The 22,749-nt window shown below is 46.2% G+C and overlaps 6 protein-coding genes across 6 annotated transcripts; 2 read left to right on the top strand and 4 right to left on the bottom strand.

Moving 5' to 3' along the window:
- Positions 1-197: 197 nt before the first annotated feature.
- HER10_EVM0012618 (uncharacterized protein) lies at positions 198-1,361 on the top strand (the record flags this gene model as incomplete). The annotated part of the gene is made up of 1 exon (XM_035482011.1): positions 198-1,361. The coding sequence occupies one exon, from the start codon at positions 198-200 to the stop codon at positions 1,359-1,361; it is 1,164 nt and encodes a 387-aa protein (XP_035339024.1).
- Positions 1,362-1,857: 496 nt separating this feature from the next.
- Positions 1,858-2,322, bottom strand: HER10_EVM0013228 (uncharacterized protein; the record flags this gene model as incomplete). The annotated part of the gene is made up of 1 exon (XM_035482592.1): positions 1,858-2,322. One exon carries the CDS (start codon positions 2,320-2,322, stop codon positions 1,858-1,860), a length of 465 nt encoding a protein of 154 aa, XP_035339084.1.
- Positions 2,323-5,928: 3,606 nt separating this feature from the next.
- HER10_EVM0001628 (major facilitator superfamily transporter) lies at positions 5,929-8,299 on the bottom strand (the record flags this gene model as incomplete). Its single annotated transcript, XM_035471371.1, has 5 exons — positions 7,582-8,299; positions 7,270-7,510; positions 7,134-7,202; positions 6,634-7,080; positions 5,929-6,533 (listed from the first exon to the last, which is right to left on the bottom strand). Exons 1-5 carry the CDS (start codon positions 8,119-8,121, stop codon positions 5,929-5,931), a joined length of 1,902 nt encoding a protein of 633 aa, XP_035338002.1. The 5' UTR covers positions 8,122-8,299.
- Positions 8,300-9,333: 1,034 nt separating this feature from the next.
- On the top strand, positions 9,334-10,056 carry HER10_EVM0007520 (uncharacterized protein; the record flags this gene model as incomplete). The annotated part of the gene is made up of 1 exon (XM_035477074.1): positions 9,334-10,056. One exon carries the CDS (start codon positions 9,334-9,336, stop codon positions 10,054-10,056), a length of 723 nt encoding a protein of 240 aa, XP_035338568.1.
- A 110-nt stretch (positions 10,057-10,166) lies between these two features.
- Positions 10,167-11,721, bottom strand: HER10_EVM0007754 (major facilitator superfamily transporter). Its single transcript, XM_035477299.1, has one exon. The coding sequence runs from the start codon at positions 11,561-11,563 to the stop codon at positions 10,583-10,585; it is 981 nt and encodes a 326-aa protein (XP_035338587.1). The 5' UTR covers positions 11,564-11,721; the 3' UTR covers positions 10,167-10,582.
- Positions 11,722-12,121: 400 nt separating this feature from the next.
- Positions 12,122-13,876, bottom strand: HER10_EVM0002039 (major facilitator superfamily transporter; the record flags this gene model as incomplete). The annotated part of the gene is made up of 2 exons (XM_035471767.1): positions 12,122-12,335; positions 12,396-13,876. The coding sequence occupies 2 exons, from the start codon at positions 13,874-13,876 to the stop codon at positions 12,122-12,124; spliced, it is 1,695 nt and encodes a 564-aa protein (XP_035338045.1).
- Between the last annotated feature and the right edge of the window lie 8,873 nt (positions 13,877-22,749).

Here is a 22,749-nt window from a genome sequence, read left to right as displayed (position 1 = left end):
AATGGACAGCATAAGAGGATCGCAATCACGTCGAGAATAGCAAGATACTGTCGTGGGATACTCTGACACTCAATGCGGTCTCGGTCTTATGCAGCTTTCTACCGCATAACTTCTTTTTGAGAATCTTCATCTTCCCGCTGGAAAAGCTTTGGATCAATCATACAACATCCTGGTTCACCAGCTTCAGCGCGTCCAATATGCTCCCACCCGGTAGTCCAGGCCGTAAGATCCTCGGATTTCTCTTCGGCATCAACGACAGGATCTACAATCTCATGTGGTCCCATGACAAAGGCATCCCAACGGAGCATGTCGACCACACTCTGGTCACGATTATGCTGGGTGACGAAAGCGGAGCAGGAGGCCATCAGCCTCAGATGGAACTATACGACGACTTTGGCGCAATGATTGGACATCGCATGACGAATGACGGTGACCGGATCGGAAAGAACAACAACCTCGACGATTCTATCTACAAGATCGAACACAACGTGCACGTAGACAAGATGACGACGCCAAAGTACATTGTCATCAACCAGTGGAGTTCCGATGCCATCTGTGTCTCGGCGATCCAGGTGTCAAACGGGAAACTCTCGTCCGTCTTTTACGGTGATCTTGGTGCCCTCTGTGGACAGAGCTGGTTCTTCAGCCGGCGACGGCTAGATGCCAAACTCATGCATCCAAAGTGCGTTTGGCTTGACGAGGACCATACCAACGGCTTCAACGCGCGAGCCATGAGCTTTCATCTCAACGACATGCTTGGAACACCAGATAAAGTCAAGATGTACAAGGAGAACCCTCAGGAGTACTTGTGTAAGAGCACTCCTCGTTTCTCGTTCTGGTATCAGCTTCGGCCGGGGGCCAACCTTCCCTTCTTCAAGCCTCCCCTGGAGTACGAACGGGACGCAATCACCGGACAAGAAGGTCGAGACAAGGACCCACAACGCGCAGTTGACAAGGTCAAGTGGGACAAGATGACCGACCACGACCCCCAGCCTATTGCAAGACGTTCTATGACGGCGTCTGAACGAAGGGCCAAGAGAAAGAAGTTGGCCAAGAGACAAGGCAGAAACCCTGATATCACTCATCTCATCATCACCCGCGCTGAGGAACATGCAGCGTCGTTGGTTTGCAACAGTACAACGTCTTACGGCCACGATGTTGTATCTCTTCACGAAAAGACTTACTGCGATATGACCGTTAAGAGACTCTACAACCTTTGCGACAATACTTTCAAGGAGGACTGTTTTGACGTGGAACGAAGAACTCTAATAGGCCATGGTGGAATCGGTGCTCGTGGCGAAATATCCGCTGTCGGCAATCCTCAGAAGCGATATGAAACAGCAGCCCACTGGGAAGAATAATTTTACTTGTCTTTGAAAGCTTCGAAAGTGAACCCAGTCCTTAGAGAAACTGCACAGTTCTACACTTCTATTCTACCTTATTTGTTAGACTTTGAACCCAAGATATGGGCATTTTCTCTGATACAGACTTCTGTCAAGTGAGATCATGGGAGGGAAGGGGGTTTCATGGCGCAAAAATTAAAAGTTGCTACAATAGAACTAGAAACCCACTCCTAATCCAATGGACTTCTATCATCATAAACTTTGAGGGATCAAAGAATTTAGCACCGGTAAGAAGCCTACGACATATCTGGTAGTAATTAACTCTATTTATCTTCACAAGGGAGACGTTAGCAAAATTCTGACTACGAGATGTAGTTTCCCAAGCCACTATAGTCACGTCAATTAACTCACATCTTAGAAGCCGAGTCTCTTCAAACTAGTACAACCAACTGCGTATTTAGGCATGTGTTGTTTCGGATGGTACCCGTTACGTACACAACCGAAGAAACAGCGCCTAGGAAGCCTTTGCAGCCTGAGTCAACCTCCTCAGCGATGCGATCTGGCCTTGACAAAATGCCACAGCCTGTTGCTTAACGCTATTTTCATGCTGCTGCTCCACTATCTTAGCCCCAGATACCCAGGTGACGATAGTCTCTTCTGGGCTGGAAGGATGAAGTTGCGCGGCCGCAAGGACTTCCGTTGCCGGACTCGAGCTCGGCTCAAGCACTTCGTACTGCAACTTGAAGCTAGTGTGGTCGCACACGAGTATTCGCTCGTCAAAATAGACTTCGCCAAAGTAGACGCGACGGACGGCGCCGTGGCCGTATCCTTCCAGCACGGCGGATCGGGTGCAGCCCGGGATCAGGATCCTCTCGGCTCCGATCGCCGACAGAAACGGCCAAATTTCGTTGGCCGGGGCATTGATTGTTTCCGTAACTGAGGCCAAGACGGTCCTTCCATCTAAGTCTTCGACTGACATTCTCAGTCTTGATACTCGGACATCAGTAGCCGTAGCTATTGGCAGAATTATTGTACAGCAACGGCTGTGTACATACCTAAGTCGTATGCTCGTTATCTTCCAATCTACCTAGTGGAGGTTGTGATTTTCTCTGTAAATGAATGGTGTGGGTCTACAGCTCATATGTTCACATATTCTTATCTCAATGAGCTGGATTATATATTTTTCTGGGTTTCCTTGACGCAGTGATAGTCGGCCGTCGGACGGACGAAAGATGAAATTTGTAAGCTCTATAAGTCTTGTGTGTGGGGAGGCTGCTGGCCTTTCGGTCTCCTTAATCCACCCCGAAAGCGAGAGCGAAACTCCACGTCAAAATCGCTTCATTATCAGACTTATGCCAATCGGCTATCTTGCCCCTCTCCCGAAGGAATCAGAAATCATCTCTGTCAGAGCAGATAGTTGAGAAACGCAGGCTCTTAAACATCCTGTGTGCAGTGTTGTCGTCTATATAAAGTTCGACAATTGTTATCATGAATGCAATAGAATGTAGTGTAAGCAGGGAGTGTGATACATCATTCACAGAGAAAACGCAAGGATGGTCACCGAGAAGAAGAACGTTGCCATGATATTCGGAGCCTCTGGTATTGTGAGTCTCTCAAGTCGCACTTCCAGTCCCTTCTTCTTCATACTGAAAATCCTAGTCCGGCTGGGCTTTGATGCGCGAGTGTCTTAGCTATCCATCAGCAACCACATTTAATCGTGTCATTGGCTTAAGCAAGAGGCCCATCAGCAGGATAAGAGCGCGGTTACAGGACGACCCAAGACTTGAAATACACACTGGACTGGATCTTACCGATGCCGACTTGACGCTTCAGAGACTTGAGACTATCCCAGACGTCGATAGTGTCACGCACGTGTACTTTTTGGGTGAGTTTTACTTCCTTAGCTTGGGCATAAAAGCACAGCATGATTACTTAGGTGGGCTAAGAACAGCTTTTCAGCGTACACGAGCCATGAAAGCCATCCAGAAGACCAAGTTAAAACTAACGCTGCCATCGTTGATAACGCCCTGGCAGCTGTCAAGAATCTGTGCCCGAATCTCGCATTTGTATCTCTACAGACAGGCGGGAAGGTAAGCAGAAGCTCGCCTGCGTGAGTTTAGCTTCAACTCAAACCTTCACTAGGGCTACGGAACAGTAGGATACGGCTGGCCACCTGCACCGTGGAAGGAGGACCTAGCCCGTTTGCCAGAACCGTACGCGTCCAAGATTTTCTACTACGCACAATACGATGTGGTGGCCAGGCACGCCACGGACAGTTCGTGGAAATGGACTGAAGTCAGGCCGTCCTTTCTGGTGAGCATCTCGACAATAGTTGCGCTATAACTCCCTCAATCTAAGCCTTATCTGACAGAGCCTACTCTTTAGCCTGGCTTCGTCCCCCAATTCAACGCTATGAACGTGGCACAGAGCTTGGGACTTTATCTATCGTTCTACCGCTCTGCGTATGGTTATGGGGCAGCCTGTCCCTTTCCAGGAACCCGAGAATCCTGGAGGGCACTACACACCGATTCTTTCCAATATCTGGTTGCCCGTTTCCATATTCATGCCTCCTTGCATCCGGATAAGACCCACGAGAGGTCGTTTAATGTTGGAGACGGCAATTCTGTCTCATGGGAGATGAAGTGGCGACTGGTCTGCCAGTACTTTGGCCTCGACGGAGTTGGGCCACAGGACCAGCCCGCTAGCCAGGCATTCGGGATCGACTGGCTCATTGCCCAGAAAGACGGGTGGCCAGACTGGGTTCTCGCCAACGGCCTTGAACAGGGAGCCCTTGAGAATGTTAATTGGGATATACTGGCTGCCACTTTGACCTGGCCGATGCGCATCGACTATGACCTGACGGCATCTCGAGACATTGGGTTCACCGAGACTCTGGAGCCCGGAAGGGGGTATATCTTAGCTTTCGACCGGCTTGTAGAAGCCAATTTCCTACCTAGTTATTGAAAGATTTAAGCCTGTTTTGACTGGCTGTCATGTAATACGGGCGGCAGAAGTAGTTTCAAAGAAATGGGTAGCCGGGAGAGTAGAGTAATCGTACCCATCGACTCTATTTTCTTTAAAGCCTGCTGAGATCGAGCAAACAAGCCGGACATGGAGACTAGCCTATTTATGCAAATGACCCTTTTCTTTTGTGTTATTCGAGTATGAGTTATTGGTCAGCCCTCAGGGTATATGCTATATGGGGACCAATTGCATCAATATCAGCTACGCATCCGACGATTGAACAATTACCCAGAGTAATTATGGGAGTCGATGTCTAATGTGATAGGGCATCTACTATGTAAACTGTTTTCTCCGAACAGATCCTTGAATAATGATAGTCAACTGAGTCGATACATAAGTAGCTAGCCCTTGGTCTTCTGCCTCGTTATCCCATGAACCGTATGGTATCGACTTAGGTAGCTGAGCAGATTGATCGGTACTCGATGCAACACGGAAACCAGTCATAAGTTATTTATGCCGATCCGGATCGTGGAGGCCGCGAGTTGACCATGATGCAGGGGTCTCCCGGATCGATAGGCTCGGGCCGAGGGTTCACCTCAACGGGATCTTCTGTCAGTCACCACGAACTATGGAGAGACGCTTTCAAATTGGTGGATATAGAATAAATAATCAATCCGTGTGGGCCCCAATTGACCATAGGCTTTTGGCCATTAGGTTGACGAACTGGTGATCATCATGACAGCTTTCTTGGCTTTTGCTTGACAGTCGAGAATGTCTGCAGACTTGCATCCTCACTTGAATCTGCCAAAATGACGAGACGTCTTATTGCCATCCAATTCTCTGCGTCAGATGGCCTGCAAGTCCTAGCCCGTTTCCCCAGTCCTTTGACATGAGCTGTCTAATCCATCAAACCGTGCATGTACCCAGGGGCAAAGAACCGAGAGCCCACGTGAAGACGGGCTCTGGTACTTACTTGCCGATTATTAGCGCAATTCTTTGCTCCATTGGGAAAGCAATGCGGCGTCTTAGGCATGAAGTACGGACCACCGAGGCCAGGCGTTCGAGCACCATAATGACTTCCAATTGGGATGTACGCTGCACGTTTCAAGGTTTCAGCAGAAACACCAGACGATTTGTTACAGAAAAGACCGCCTCAGAGGAGGTCTATCTTCATGAGCAGCCAAAGAGATCGACCTACAGCCAGAGACAAGAGACAGGCCATCCTAGTCAAATTGCTGATCATTGAGAGTGGCAGGTGGCAATTCATCAGGGCAAAAATGACAATACCCAGTCCTGAGGCGGAAATTTCGCCCGATGAAATAGCCGAATTGATGGAAAGAAAGAGAGGCTTGTGAATTGGGGTGTTCGTAAGCTAGTCTCGTGAAAATATAATGAGTCGCTCTGGCTTATGCATTGATCGCTCAATGACTATCGTTTATGTTCCTGAGTGCTACATGTACGCACCGTCACAGGTGGAGGCCGCTCTCTCAAATACAGACGCTGATGGTAACCGTTCCGGCGCGGTTGATGCTTCGTGTATGTCTAGAACGCCTCGCTCAAAAATACAAGTCAATGTCCCTCGTGATCATTTTCTAATCATGATCGGCAAGAAAAACAGGCTTTAGGCTTTTTGCCGGTCTGGATGATCTTGTACACCAACCTTTGACCTCCTCTTCTCCCTCTGAGCCCGCCACTTGGGCCCCCAGAATTGATTGACAACCTGAATGGGAGACACAGCTATGACCGCCATGCCGAGAACAAGGAACGCGGTGCCAGGGCCAACGGCGTTGAGCATCTGCTCTGCGAATGCCACGCCGAGAGCTGCCAGCCCGCAGCGGACCACGTTGTTGATGGCTGTGGCACTCGCGCCCTCACCGGGGCAAAGATCCGAAATGATGGTCTGGTTCAACGCAAAGATGGCGTTCGCCGATGCGGCAATGAGAAATTGCATTGTCAAGGGCAACGCAATCCACCCTGGTCGGGATGTTGCAGTGGGATACGCCAAAGAAAAACCGTAGCCGACGATAGAGGCAACGAACAGGAAGACTATCCACGGGAGGCGTCTCAGACGGGCCTGCTCCAAAGGGAAATCCGGCGCAATATCCTTGGGTGACAGTTCCTCGTCGTAAGGGATGTTGTGGGTTTCCTTGTATTGGGTCTCAACGGCTTTGTAGTCTCGAGTCAGAAGCTTGCCCGCAAACACGGAGCCGACAATGGTCCCAATTCCTACCCACACAGGTCAGTCACGTCCGGACAGTCCCGCTTCCATCGGAGTTCAAGCCACCCAATCAGTGTTTGATGTTCGGAAGGAGTGTTTTTTACTGACCATTGGGTATGAATGCCACACCAAGAAGGAGTTCATTCAATCCGAACCGCTCCTTAAACAGTGGAGTTGTGCTAGTCGTGACCATGTTCCAGATGGCATAGATCACACCACCCCAGACGAGGTTGATCACCAAGTCCTTCTCTTTGAAGAGCTTGAACGGCCTCAAAAAGGTCCATATGGTAATCTTTCGATTGAGAGGTCCATCTGGGTCCTCCATGTACTTCGGCTCCTTGGTCACGTATCTGTAAAGCGGCTTGTAGATGATGCCTTTCAGACGGAGGGATCCATTGCCAGCAATAGTTCTCAAAGTCTCTGGTAGAAATACCATAATCGTGATGAGAATCAGCGACGTGGCGATGAGCAAGAAAACAAACACGGATCGAAAGCCCAAGGAATTGGCGAGAGCACCTCCTAACAGCGGGCCGATCGCTGTGCTGAAATTTCGGACTACAAAAAATTAGATGCCGTTCAAGGCCCCGGCGGAGAATATCACGACTCACTCGCTTGATAGAAGCTGATATATGCGCCCCTTTCGGCCGTCGGAGAGATATCCTGGATAACACCGTTGCCTGTCACACCATACCCGTTAGCTGCCAAGTTTGGAAATTGAAGAGACGGCTGAGACGGAACACCTACCGATACTGACAGTTGAGGCACTTCCTGCAGCTTGGAGGCCCCGGAAGATAAGCAATATCGCGTAGTTTGGCGAGAAGCTCAACGCAACGTTGGCGCCAATGTAAACGCCCATGGAAGCGATGTAAGTCGGCCGCCGGCCGAGCGTGTCAGACATGGGACCCCATAGCAGCGGTGTAACGGCTTGCATGATCAAGTAAGACGTGATTGTCAGTGACACTTGCGATGCACTAACCTTCAACTCCTGAATTGGTATGTTAGCATCTGCCGCGCGCGTGAGTTGTTTTGGAAGAGTGATGTGAAATCTCCACTTACCCTTGATATTGCATCCAGGGAAGGGTTGTAAATGTTGGACGACAACCCTGAGAAAAGACCCGCAGAAGCAATAATGATGAGAATGAGCCACTTCTGTCTCTTTGTGAACACTGAAAATGGTTCGTCATTACCATCATCATTGTCGTCATCTTGCTGGACCTCCACTTCATTGGAGTCATCGAAGGGATTCCGGTCTTGACCTCCACGGCCCTCATCATACTGATTGTATTGGGAGTCTTCAAACGACTTGGTGCGGGGCTCTCCAGTGCTGCTGTCCTTCTGCCATGTCCTCTTCCGGATGGGCGGCGGCCTCAGCGGCAGAATGTTACGGCCGCGCGGGGCTCCTAGTCGGATGCTAGTGCCGGCCCGAGATAACCGAGTGGGAAAGGCCTTTTCGTCATGATATCGGTCCGGCATGTACTCGTAGTCATGGGCGAGAAAGTTGTATGCTGCAGCTGATGCAGCAGTCAGACTTCCGAGCAGTCCCCTCCTCACGTCCGGTCGCGGCGGCGGCTGCGGCTGTAGCCGATTGGGATTCATAGCTTAATTTGACTCTGAATCCGTTTTCGATTTTGTCAGTTCAAAATGAAAGAGACCAAAGTATGGAAGACTAGATCTCAGTCCCGGCACAGTCTCTACGCTCGGTTATCTCATGCATATAAAGAACAATATTGGCCAAGTCCACCGGCTGGTCTGGAAGCCCATTTCAGCTTTCACCGCCACGCTGTGACGCAGCCAGCTGGTATTCATCATCGTCCTGACGTCAATTAGAGATCGCGAACACGGCTGAAAGAGCTAAATCGAATTTAGATAATCAGCTCGAGAAAGAAACCTCAGAGTTGATGAGAGGAACAGGCTCACCCTCGTAAGAGATGGTCCGGGGATGCCTGCGACTCACCGCACGGCCGCCCACCCCCAAATGCATGGGAAGCGCAAGGAGGCTCAAGAGGTTACAGAAAGTGGTTTCGTAAAACACTGAAGCCATTGGACGTCCCATCTTCTAGACCACTTCTGCCTCCTTTGTGAAACACCGAGGCTGCATCGACGCCGCGTCGCAGTTGTCGCCCACAACGAGTCGACGCTTCGAAGTCTATCTATGGCTCTCCGACCCCCTCCCACCCCCCTTCTCCTCTCAACACAAACAGTAGAGGAACTCTAAGGGCAGAGGAAACAAACCGGAGCAGAGAAAAAGAGAGGGTCGGGGAGCGCACGTTCACCCAATGGGCCAAAGCCGGCCTTAAGTCGATCACCTTCTTTTCCTCTTGTCTCCGGCAACCGTGTTAATGACACCCAATTCCCATCATGTCTACCCGTCAGTCGGAAACTTGACGCCCACTTGCCCCTTTGGGACACATCTCAACCCCGTAGACCAGCGCGAAAAGGCCCGGGCCCGAGTGGTGGCGCCTCGGCCTTGTAAGTTTGACACGAGCCAGAAGTCAAATGATGGATGAGACTAGCAGAGACTGACAGAATGGACGAGCACAAGGCCTGAATAAGAAGTGCATGGGTTCCACCTCGCTCGCTACCCCGGCCGCTGCCTACCCAGTATCCCAGGACCCTTTCTCTCGGTTATTTGCAACCGGACTAGCACGACAAGCGCATCTGTGATACGCTTGACAAGTGCCTCACGACCTCTCGGCTCACCTACCGAAGCAGAGATGTTTTAGACAGTGAATCGACATACCGAGCAAAGTAGAAGATCGACTAGCCGCTTCAGCAACAACATTAACGGCGTGGAGGGTGAAGCAAGCGATGGATATGGGAAACCGCAACGTTGCCAAGCGCGACGAGGAAGAGGAGGAAGAGATTCGAGATGTTCGCCGACAAATGCAAGATGCCGAAGCAGCCAACGCCCAAGCTGTCGCCGCAGGAGCTGCAAAGCAAGCGAGCGCGCCCAACGCCAACGCGCTCCCTCTTGATCCGAACCAGCTTCTCTCAGTCCTAGGTCTCCTCAGTGGTCAACCTCAAGCCACGCCAGCGGCACCTGGACAGCCCGTGGCTACAGGACTGCCTCCGAACAACAATGCCAATGTACCGACGGTCACCATCTTCGTGACGGTGACGCCCCCAGCTGCGACACAGACCGTGATGATCATGGTCCCGACAACAGTTACGGTGACTGCGACACCAGTAGCGCCTCCCCCAGTCAATCAGCCTCCTCCTCCACCGCCAGCCCCGCCAATTCAGACATCACCGCCGCCACCAGCACCGCCGATGAGCACTCCGCCGCCTCCTCCTCCGCCGGTCGTCGCCCCCCCACCACCTCCACCACCGCCTCCAGCCAGCGGGCTCACTATGCCTCTTGTTGGAGCGAGCCCGTTCCCGATGCCGCCTCCTGCGGCGTCCGTGTCTGCCCCCATGTCTTCAGCATCATCAACAGGAACTCCCAAGGGAGCCGGCGGTACTCCTACAGCTGTAGTATTGTTGGGTGTCTTTGGCGGTGTTGGTAAGTCAAGCTTGCTGAAGCTCAACTAGTGAGTTACCCGCTAACAGAGAGCCTAGCTGGTGTGTCCCTCTTGGCAATGGGAGCATTCGTGTATGGTTTGATGAGAAGAAGAAAGAATAAGTCTGAAGCAGAGGTAAGCATCTAATGGAATCCTCGATATCAGTTAGGCGCTGACGAGTTGTTAGACTGCGAGCGTCCAGAGTATGCAGATCGGAAGGCCAATGCCCTCCTGAGTTCTTCAACAGAACCAGTGAGGCGTGGTATTGTAGACTTTTCCCAGATTATTGGCGGTGTCATCAAGGCAACTTCATGGTCTAGAGTTGATAGCAAAATCCGGACATGCCCCAACACACCAGAGGGCAAATATTTTCGGTTACCTCAGGCGAGGGAAAAGGCAGGTATCTGCTGGAATTCCGCTTCTCCCATTCCAGTTACTTGATGTAAGATCAGAAGCGTTGGAATTTTTGGAATACAATTATTGTCTATTGTTTAATATCATACACTCAAAAACCCTGTTTCACGCAATCATGATGAAAGGATACACTCACCGCATAATCATGCTGTTGGCTGAGCCAAGCCGTCCCATACCTCTTTCAACCATTCGGCGACTTTGGCGGCGATCATCTCGCTGTTCTTTTCCGTAGTGCAAAAAGCGTGAGGAAGTCCCGTGTCGTCAATCTCAACCCTCGCCCAACCGTTTTCGATGTGCTTCTCTCGGGCCCTGATGAAGTGGTCTCGGAAATGGTCTCCAACCCAGTGGTCCCTTTTCGCGAAAAAGAAGAAGAATCTAGGCGCAGCGCGCTTGCCGTTCCCCACATCGTCCTCTTCAACCTCCCAGAGTTCCTTATCCCACTTCTCCTCGGTAATAACTTTCATCTCATCTTTGCCCATGTGAATGGCTTGCCATACTCCGTCCCGACTCTTCAAGAAACTGGTCGTGACATCTGCTGCTTTGGGACCCATGCCTAGGACATTGCCAACGAACCACCGAAGCGCTACCGCCGGCCAGAGGTTCAAAAACTTTTGGGCGATCACGTGTGCGGTATTGTTGAGGAATGGTGTCGTACGAATGAGTTCCATTTGCTTTCCGCTCGGCGATTTGGAAATATGTGTGACCGTTGGGAAGAGCAGCATGCCCGTGAGAAGTTTGAGATGGGGCGCGCGCGAGGGATCCTTAAGGTGCCGGTGGAAAATCTCAAGGGCGATGTAGCTACCGACCGAATGGCCTGCGATCACGACAAAGTCATATGGCTCGCCTTTCTTGCCCGGCGCATTGCGAGAAGAGTCTGTCCGCCGCAATGATGCCAAATGGTCAAAAACAAGCTCAATCTGATGTTCCACATCATACGGCGGACTGTCTTTGCTGAACGGCTCGTGGCTGTCATCTCTAAACCCAAAGAGATCGCGGCCGTGGACGTGAATGTGGCCGTCGGCCCAGCCGATGCGGGCCTTTAGCGCATCGAAGAAGTCGGTGTAGTAATCGACGAGTCCTGGGTTGCCGGGAATGAAGAAGAAGAGGCCGTGTCCCGCCGCCATTGTCTGTGTTCGTGTGCGTGGAAGAGTGTCTTTTCCCTCGCGCTTTGGTGAAGCCGTCTTGCAACACAGCACGGCCCGCACAGATTCTGTCGGCTCTGTGCCGAGAGTTGACGTCGTCTGAAGTCGAGAGGTCCGGCAACGAGAGGCGGAACTTTGGAAAGGAGGTTGAAGGACGGAAGATCCACCTCGGCAATGAGTCGCGAAATTGGTGGGAAGTTTCCACGCGCTGCATTAGTGTCGGAGATAATGCGCCGTCGGCGTTTATGGTGCTCGACGATACGTACCTCGATTCTGGTGATGGCTTCATTTCTCCGACCACTGATGATGGGACGATTGCACACACCGTACTTTGTGAACCGGAATCGTTTAATGAGGAGTTATTCGCGTCTATAATAGCGTGAGTTGGAGTGACAACCGCCGAACCTTAAGGGATTGAATTAAACATGTTAAATGCATGCCTCTCCTGCGTGTGTTTAGATCAATGTGTACTTCATAATCTCCTTATCGTGTATCATTCATCAACAAGCCCATTCACTGTAATACCTTCAATAAGCCGCATCAGAACTTGAAACGGAAACTGGGATGCATCCATCCAAGTCTAAACTCATGCTCTTCTGCTGATAGGCCGTCCCTATGACTCTCATCTAGTCGAAAGTCGCGCTCTCCTCGCGACCTTCTTTTGTTCTCTTGCTTCATGTACAGGGGCAAAACAATTCCTATCACCAATAACCCAACCAGGCAGCCAAAGTTGATGAAGTGCCCTTTGAGATATCTGAGAAATGACCGAGTCAGTGAACTAAAACGTACAAGAATAGTCACGAGGATAAATTACCTGGGTGCTTCATCTTTAATGTAGGTGAAGGAAGCGAGGAAAGCAGCCGAGTTTCCAATCGACAGTAAGAAACCCAAAGCAACGGCACGTACATAGTGCGGAGATGCGTTGATGCTCATCCAAGTGAGTGCCAGAGGGGGTGTTGCGTTGACTGACATGGCGACGAAGAATGAGCCTGCGTACTGAATCTTGATGTTCATGTAAGATGGTGCCGGACCGACGTGGGCACCAACGATCATCATGATGTACCCGAGAATGCCGGTCATACTGCAGACGTTCAAGGGCAGTGCAGTCTTTCCAGACCGACGACTCCAGAAGGAGATGCCAATAGTGAAGAGTAAGGCCGCAAAGTTCGGCGGGGCCGTCATCAATGATGCCTGGAGCTTTCTGTACCCCATGGCAGAAATAATCGTTGGGAGAAACATGGAAAAGCTGTAGATGGCCTGGATGGAGCAGAAGCTGCCGAGAGCCATCAGAATGGTGATGACATTGCCCATTGCTCCTAGGATAATCTTCCAGGTAAGGGGGTCCTTCTTATTCCGGAGCCTCAACATGCCACCTTGTCCGTCTTCTCCTGCTGATTCTTGATCGGATAGGCGAGGATTACCGAGATAGTGCCATCGATCTTGACATTGCATCCTCGCAACAGCGAGCGTTTTTTCGTTTGGTGACAGAAATCTGGCGTCGGCAGGTGTGTGCGGCAAAGTGAACAGTAGCAGAACGCCAAGCAAGATGGTCAAGGCCCCTTCAATGAAGAAAATCCAGGGCCATCCGTCATAGCCACGGACCTTAATCTGTCCAATTCCAGCAGCCATCAAGCCACCGAGGAACCCAGCGAGGGCGGTACTCGAGTAGAACAAGCCCATGCGAAGGATGAGCTCGTCGGCGGTGTAGAAGAAGCCAAGATAGATCAACACACCACCGAGAAAGGAGCTTTCGGTCAAGCCAAGGAAAGCGCGCGTAATGCAGAGACCCACAAAGTTGGTGATCAAGCCGCTGAGAGTGGTGACTATTCCCCATGAGATGATCAAGGCCGGCAGCCATATTGCGCCTCCGACGCGGCGTACGGCTAGGTTTCCTGGGATATTGAATAAGATGTTGAGGATGAAGAACATTGCCAGAGCTGTGTTGAATTGGTTGCCAACCAGCTTGAGGTCTCGTTCAAGTCCATTGATGCGAGCGAGAGCAATGTTGCTCTTGTCGAGGAAGAAGAGAAGATGTGCAAGGAACATGGCAGGTACCAGCCTGTGATCGAACTTGCGGACAAGGCTCGACCGAACTTTTTCATTCTCCGCAGCGTTCCTTGGGGCGATGGAATCGGTGTTGGTGTCGCTTGTTGTTTGCCCGATAGCATCACCATACTTCTCCTCATAAGAACCGGTCGCACCAAGACCAGCTCCATCAATGTTGCCATTTCTGGTCAAATCATGGGCTCTTGGCGAAGATTTGCTGTCATTTGAGATTCCACAACCTTTCGTCATTTTGAAAGAGAATTATTTACGTGAAGGCAGCAATTATTTGAGAGGTGGTTCATAATCTGGGCTGTTTGCCAGTGACAAGTCTAGGAACTTGAGCTTGAGGGGTGACCTCGAACTCGGGATTGAAGCGATTTCACGGCCTTGATAATGAATGGGGATAATCGCTCCGATGTTGGTGACGCAACTCATCCGAGAAGAAAGATTGATCGGAATGTGCCACCAGCACCCCTTTTCATCAAGGCAGAAGGAGGACCAACCGTATTGGCAGTTCGACACGACCAACCAAGTCTGTTGGGCCGCCGCCGCGATTCTTCTCTCATTGTCTAGATGCGACCAACCATATGGCCTGCATGAGCTACTTGGCGCATCTAGGCATCAAGGGTAAAGTAAACGCCTTTACTTCTTGACCTGCTTGAACAAGGGAATAACCGAAGCAGGTTGATTGTTACAACAACAAACACGCAGGCACCCCTGTCTGCGTCCCCCATCAATCACGGTATCATATCTGCGATGTAGGTAGCTTAAACACTGTGACACTGCACAATAAAGACACCAATAAAGATGGGCTCCTGTCGCCACATTTCGCTCCTTAGTTGGCCAATATCCGGGCAGATGCATGTCCGGGGCGCTGCCGTGATTGAAAGCCAACATTTGTGCGACATGTTGGGGGGGCACAATCGGGTCACTGCCTTAGCTCGTATGACATGTGACTTTATTCTTCAGTTGACCACCCTTGGGTTCTGAGATACAAGACAATTGAGAAATGATGTGTAAATGAAGTGATGATCGAATTTGCGAGGTGTTTGTTGTTAATCACCCATCTTGTCAAATGATTCCCACACAGCACTGTTTAACTCGATCGTTTTATATTACTAGAGGATTGCCGCAGTACATATAAACGCTACCCTACTACTAAAATTCCGTACTATTTACCCTTAGCCCCTTTCCCCTTTTTCTTCTTTTTTACCCTCTCCCTTATTAAAAAATTATTATAATTATTATTTTAATAATAATAAAATAGTTCTATATTAAGGAGTATTAAAAATTAGCTAATTACTATATTTATTTATAATTAAAAAATATAATCTTAAAAATAATAATAAATACGAGCAAAAGAATTATATATTCGTTTTAATTATTTATATTAATTCAATAAATAATAATTTCTTAATAAAATAGCTACGCTAAAATAGGTTATAATAATAATATTTTATTAATATTAATAAATAAAAGCTTTTTATTTATTTAAATAGTATTTTAATATAAGATAATAATATTACTTAAAAAGGTTATAATTAAACTAAATAAAGCTAATAAGAATAATATTTAACTTACTATTTTTTATTTTATTTATAATAATAAATAATAATATTACGACTTAATATATATAACTAAGACTAGGGCCTGCCCCGTAGGCCTATAGCGGCTACGATATATTATATATATATAAGGACGCTAATATAGGAGTTACTTATTAAAATGAAAGAACTATAAATAAGTTATATAATAATAAAAAGGACCAATAAATAATAAGTAGTTTATAAATAAGACTAATAAAATAAAAAGTTTTACCCCTATAAAACTAATATCGTAATAACGGTCCTAATTATAAAAGAACTATTTAAATAATATATAGGACTTATATATAAAATAAGCTCGAGCTAGGTTTAAAAATAAACTTTTATAACTTCTTTAATAATTAACTTAGTATTAAATCTTATAATTACTTTTATATTTTTATTAAGAACTTTTTAATAAAATTATAATTAATTATTAAAAACTTACTTTACGATTTATAAATATAACTTTAAAAAGCTATTTATAACTATAATACTATTATTAGCTTTATAACCTTAACTTTTATTAATATACCTTATTATAACTAATTAGCTATAATATTTTAATTACTCTTATTTAATAAGTTAACCTTATAAAGCTTATTAATAGTAAAGAATAATAATATTTTTAATAATACTCACTTATTTCCTCTTTTTAAAAAAGAAAAGCCTAAGAACTTAGCTAATAAACTAGCTATTACTAATAATAATATACTTAACGTTTTTATAACTTTAATAGGAATACCGTTTTTAATTAAAAACTATATTTAAATAAAACGCACTATTAAAAAAGTATTAAATATAATAAAAAGCTAGTTAAGCTCTTTAATAATAATACTATATACTTAACCTAGATCTAAAAAAAGTAATAAGAATATTATTATTATATAGAATATAATAAACGAAGTTATAATAATTTTAACTTTTAAGAAAAACAAATAACTTAAACTAGAGGTTAGAACCCTAAAGCTACTATTAGTATTATTAAAACTTTAATAAATAAAAGGAGAAGTTTAAACTTAACTCCTTTATTACTTTTAATAATATTAATAAACGCTTTAAAGGGTTCTTAATCTAAATAAAACTTACTAAACCTTTTATATTACGAACTTTTATAATAAAACCGAGCGAGTTATTTATATAATAACTTTTTTAAAAGACAGCTTTAAAATAATTTAAACCTTTTTAAAAAAGTTCTTTTATAATAATAGTTATTTTAAAATTATAAAAACGAGACTATTACGATTTTTATTAATATAATAAGATTTTAAAACGCTTCAAAATTACTTTTCTAAGACCTAAATAAGGTCTAATAAGTTAAAAAGACTTAAAGAATTTTAAATAAATTAAGTTTATTTTTATTATATAACCGAATTTAAAAGCTTTTAATAAAACTAAATACTATTAAATAAATACGAATCTCCAATTTTTATAAAAGATTAAAGGACGAAATTAAGGACGAGATATTTAAGCTCGACGCTCTAAAAATTCTTAACCTATATCGAACTCGCTATTAAACTTAATACTAAACTTTATAAGCGATATAAAAAAGAATTAATAATTATAAGCTAATATTAATAAATAATATTAATCCCAATTCTTAAAATAAAAGAAACCCTATGAAACTATTATTAATAATAAAAATTAATATTTTATGGATAATATAATAAACTTATAAACCTTAGTATTACGAACTAAGGATTATTTAAAAAGACTTTAAATATTATAATTATAATAAACTAAGATATATAATATAAGATTATTAATAACCTAAACGAATCTAAAATAAGTCTAAGATTATTAATATAACTATTAGAGCTATATTAAAAATTAAAACCGAAAACCGATATAAATTACTATTATAAACCAGATACTTTAATAATAACTACCTTATTTATTAAAATGGTAAAAAATAAATAAGCTAATATCCTAAGGAATTAAAATAACTTATTATAATAAAAATTAGTACTAAAAGATTAATATTAAAACCTTAATTATAAACCGACGAATTCTTAATACTAAGGTTATTTATAAAATTAACGAATAGCTTAACGAAGCTATTATTAACGAATAAATCTTAATAGAACTATTATTATATATATTACTACCTATAATAAATAGAAAAATGGATTTTAAATAATAAAACTAAATTACTAAGTCCAATATTAAAAATCGAATAAAGATTTTATTTTAAAATAAGGTATTTAAAAATAGAACTTAGAATAGTTTATAAACTAAGAATCGCCTTATAATTCGGATAAACCTCGTAACGTTACCTAATAACGTACTTAAATAGAAGTTATTGGTAGGAATATACTTAATATAAATAATACTAACTCTAAAAAAGAAGCTAAAAAAAAGGAGCGACCTAAATAAAAAGATATTTACTTTTTAAAAAATAATTAATTTATCCTTCTTAACAGTACGAACGATTATAAAAAAAATAAAAAGATATTACTTATAGTTAATAACGACCCCCTATTAATACTTAGCTACTCTTATGTTACGGCCAGCTAGTCGTAGTGAGTATGTTAGCAGAAGTTGAGGCTGCGATAACTAAGTAAACAGTGTCGTAGTCGTGGATAGCTTCCCTGAAGCTATGTCTGTAAATCGTAAGGTGGGTAAGGCTTCGGTGATCAATCGTAGTCTTGTCAGAAGGGGTTCTCAGTGAAGATAGCTGAAAGCGATCGTAAGATCTGATACTAAGTTGATTGCTGAAGAAGCTATGGAAGTCTGTCCTTGTGCCCGGCTCAAGTCCACACTATATACAAGTCTCGTTCCTGAACATATTCTTTGTCCGTATGTTTACCCAACGGTTCCCGTGTTCTGAACATACGGGTTCCGTATCGTGAAAGGACGGACCCCGTATCTCGAACGTACGGAGTTCCTTATCTCTTATCGTCACGTGACTTGTCCCATAGTTCTTCCGTCCCGAGAGGAGTCGCCCTGAGTTCGTGTTCCCGCATATATGGTGTGGTAGCCGCCGTAGGTCCTGTGGGGCAGGCCCTGGCCTTGTCATGCGTGTTGGATGCGTGTTGGGTCGTAACATCAGCTCCTCCTCTCAAAGGTCTAGTCCTCTAGGCCTATAAGTAGGTCCCTTGTTCCCAGGTTGGGGAATCAAAGCTTGCCTTTCTAGCGCAATGTGCTGACACGATGTCAGGTCGTGTTGAAAAACGTTCTTTGAAAAACACTATCTCGAAACTTCGGTCGGCTTGTGACGACGTGTTTGATCGTTTTGGTTCTAGCGACGTTATGCCCTGCACTCGGTGTTTTCGCGCCAAACGTCCATGTCGGATGGCTGATGGCGCCAAAACGTGCCAAGGCTGCAAAACCTGAAGCGTTCTTGCGATGGTCTCGTGGCATCGAGTCGTTCGTGCTTCCGCCGTTGTTCCGGTTTCTTAGGCTGACTATTTCGTAGTGCAACGGCTGAGTGACCAGCGTCAAGAATGGGAAGAGAAGGAGGAGCAGGCTAGCGACGCCTTGCTCGATCTTCATGAAAAACTGGCTCGGATACAGTCAGAGGTTGCTGAGGCAGCGGGCCGTCTTGCTCGTATCCGGGCGATCCGAAAGAAAGTGAAGGAGAGGCATGTGGAAACTTTTGCTCGTGGTATGCAGGAGTTGGAAGAAGAGGATGGTGTTCTTCCTGCGCTGGATGCTCACGAGCGGTGGGTCGAGCGATCTCCAGGCTGCTGGCGTTTCTAATGATGCCGACTGGCCTTCTTTGGGGATTGACGAGTTCGCGTCCCTGGGGCCGTTGGTGTCGTCTTCTGGTAATCCTCGAGAAGCTGTCGAGAGTTCTGGAGGTTCGTGACGGGTTCCCATGTGTTTTCCTCGTGTCCGTAGTTTTTCCATTTGATTAAGAATTCTTTTGTTTCGTTCCTGACTCTATGGTCGATGATTTTTTCGACTTCGTATTCTGGTTCATTGGGTTCCACGATGATGCAATCTTCTGTGTGTGAGCCCTTAGGTGCTGGTTCGAGAAGTGAAATGTGAAAGACTGGATGACACTTCATCGTGTCTGGTAGTCTCAACTTGTAGTTGACGTTTGAGACTTTCTGAATGATTTCGAAAGGTCCGAGCTTTTTGTAGTCCAGTTTGTCGCTTGGTCGTTTTGTTTTGATGTTGCGGCGAAGGAGGTAGGCGCTATCTCCCTCTTCCAAGGTTGGTCCTCCAATCCTTGATCTATTCGCGTTTTTCTTCATGCGTTGACGTACAAGCTCGAGATCCAAAGATGCTTTCTTCTGGATTTCTTTGAGTTTTGCCACGCTGGCCACTGCTTTAACAGCTTGTGGTCCTTGTCGTGCTCTCCGTACACTGTTGGCTGATATCCGTAGTTCAAGTAGAACGGGATTCTCTTGTGCTTTCGCCAACTGCACTGTTGTATGCGAATTGGGCCATTGGTAACAATGTTACCCAGTTGTTCTGATCGTAGTTCACATAACAACGGAGGTATGTCTCGAGAATCTGGTTGATTCTTTCTGTCTGTCCATCGGTCTGCGGGTGGAAAGAGGTTGACAGTTTGTGATCTGTACCAAGTTGCGAGATCAGGGATCTCCAAAACTTTGAAGTAAACAGAGAGCCTCTGTCAGAGATAATTTCCTTCGGCGTACCGTGGTTGGCAACAACGATTTTGAGGAACGTGTACGCTAACTCCTCTGCGCTGCTGGCCTCTTTGTAAGGTATAAAGTGGGCGAACTTGGTGAGTCGATCGACTATAACCAAGATGCTGTCGTACCATACGTTCGTGAGTGGTTCTTTGGACTTTGGTAGTTTGACGATAAAGTCCCATGAGATTGATTGCCATGCTTCCGTTGGTGGTTGCAATGGTTGCAGCTCGCCATAGGGCTTGTGCGGGCTGTTCTTGCTTTTCTTGCAGGTCGCACAGTCCTTAATTGCTTCCGCAATTTCTGCGCGTGTGGCGGATTTGTCGTAGTGCTGGCGAATCCGTTTCCACGTTTTGTAACTCCTTGGTGACCGTGTGCAGGTGCACTGTGAATTTCCATGATGAGCTCAGGGGTCATCCTTCCAGTCGGGCTGGTACTGATCCTTCTGGCTATCATAAGAAGCTTCGTAGTTGGTACAAGGCTACCGTCTTCTTCTTGTTTGAGGATAACCTGTGTCTCCTCGGGGACCGTGACTTCGTGGTCGGGTCTTCTGCTGAGAGCGTCTGCTCTGCTGTTTTCTGAACCTTTCCGATAAATGATTCGGAAGTTGTATTCAGATAGGAACTCGCTCCATCTGACTTGTCGTTTGTTCAGGTTCTTGTTTGTCGTGAAGTTCGCGAGATTCTTGTGGTCTGTGTAGACTGTGACTTCATGCTTGGTTCCGGATAACTGTGGTCTCCATTCTCGAAATGCTTCGACGATGGCCATCAGTTCTTTGTCGTGGATTTGCCAATTCAATTCTGCTCCGTGAAATGCTTTGGAGTAGAAACAACATGGGTGAAGCTTTCCTTGTTCGTCTCGTTGTCCCAAGACCGCTCCCATGGCGAAGTCTGAGGCGTCAGTCTCGACTTCAAAGGGCTTCCGGGGGTCTGGAATTCTGGTAACTGGTTCCGAGACGACCATATTTTTGACCTTGGTGAATGCTTCTTCGCACTTGGGATCCCAAATGAATGGGGCATCCTTTCGTGTCAAGTTGTTGAGAGGTCTGACGATGTTGGCATAGTCCTTGAGAAATCGTCGATAGAAGTTGACGAATCCCAAGAATCCTTGTACGTCCTTGACGTTCTGCGGTGTAGGCCAGTCCCTGACTGCTTCCACCTTTGATGCTTGCATGTGGATTTGTCCTGGCGTGATGGTGTATCCGAGGAAGTCTACCTTCTGTACGTGAAACTCGCACTTGGAGGGTTCGGCGTACAGTTTGGCATCCTGGAGTTTCTGAAATACCATGTGGACATGCTCCTTGTGTGTTTCGAGGTCGGGAGAGAAGATGAGAACATCATCAATGTAGACAACAACAAAGATGTCAACGAACTCCCGGAGTACGTGGTTGACCATCGTTTGAAAGGTTGCCGGAGCATTGGTAAGTCCGAAGGGCATGACGAGGTACTCGAAGAGTCCTCTGCGAGTCCGAAATGCCGTCTTCCACTCGTCTCCTTCCTTGATTCGAATCTGGTTGAATGCTTCCTTGAGATCTATCGCGGTGAACCAGTTGGCTCCGTGAAGTAGGTCTCTGAGCTCAGTGATGAGGGGTAAAGGATAGCAATTCTTCTTCGTGATTTCGTTGAGTTTCCTGTAGTCGATAACTGGTCTCGATTTTCCTCCTTTCTTTGGTACGAAGAATAAGGGGAATCCTGCGGGGGATTTCGAAGGTCGAATATGTCCCTTTTCGAGCTTCTCGTCGATGTACTCGTCGAGATAGTCTTGTTCTTCTTGATTCATAGGGTATATTGGATAGAACCCGGGTTGCGTTCCTTCTTTGAGTTCGATTTCCATATCCCAGCTGCTGTGTTCTGGTAACCCTGTTTCTTCAGGTTCCATGAATAGTTTCGTGTATATCCGGTACCTCGGGTATAGTCTGGAGTCGTTGCGATCCTCGATCGTCGGTACCGGGTGCGAACATCCTGTCGTCTTCTATCGTCCTGATGAAGGCTATGTATCGTGTTTGTTCTTGTTCTTCAGGTGTTGCTTGAAATCCGTTTGAACCCTTTTTCTTAGGTCGTTCAGTGACTGGATTTTCCCATAGGACCTGGCCAGTGGTCCAATCTATCCGTGGGTTGTGTTTTCGTAACCACGAGATTCCTAGGATGACGTCGATGTCTCCAATCTCCGTGATGTCGTACTGTAGTTGTTCTTGTTGATCGTTGATATATGTCGAAAGGTGTACGGTCTCTCGATTGACATATCCGTCATCATAGTCAACTCTTTCTCCTTCTACCGTTTGTAGTTTGTATGGATTGTCCTTCCATACCCATGGTAGGTCGAGTTTGTTCATTACTCTTGGTGATATGAAACTTCCTTGTGCGCCGCTGTCGATTATAGCGCGCAGTCTGTGTCCGTGTATTTCGAGTTTGACCCATAGGTGTGCGTCGTTGCACTGTCTGGTTGCACATAGGAACTTGTCTTCGATTTTCGCCTTTCGTCGTTCCTTTGCGATTGGCCTTCCTAGTTTTTGACAGTCTGTTTCTCAGTCGTGCTTCTTGTTCAATTTGTTCCTCTCGTTCCTCCAGGCTTGGGATTTGGGAACGTAGTGGATCTGACAATGGTCGTGTCTACATTCGTCCCATTCCATGTCGTTGCTGTTCTGGCATCGCATAGGAAAGCATGGGTCTGGTTCGAATGTTGCCTTGTCGAGTCCATTGAAGTATGTGAGCGTCCAGTTCGGTAGTTGGTCGTCGACGTAGACGTCCTTGATAGGTCGGTCGTCGCGTCTTCGGGGGTAGAAGCGACTTTCTTTCTTGGGTGAGAGATGCCAGAGACACTTATCGTCGAGGCATTCTGCCCAAAATAATTCTTCGTGGAATGCGTCCTTGGTGTTGAGCAAGGAGCTCCTTGACTAGTGGTGTCATAGGTACTTCCTTAGGTTGACTAGTTCCGT

This window comes from Colletotrichum scovillei, assembly GCF_011075155.1.
Source record: "Colletotrichum scovillei strain TJNH1 chromosome Unknown Contig00001, whole genome shotgun sequence".
In the NCBI taxonomy this organism is placed as follows: domain Eukaryota; kingdom Fungi; phylum Ascomycota; class Sordariomycetes; order Glomerellales; family Glomerellaceae; genus Colletotrichum; species Colletotrichum scovillei.
The sequence above is the reverse complement of the archived record's forward strand: the minus strand, read 5'-3'. Positions and strand labels throughout refer to the sequence as shown.

Coding starts and splice junctions, on each gene's coding strand:
- HER10_EVM0007754 (XM_035477299.1), bottom strand. CDS start 11,563: ATGGCGGCGGGACACGGCCTCTTCTTCTTCATTCCCGGCAACCCAGGA.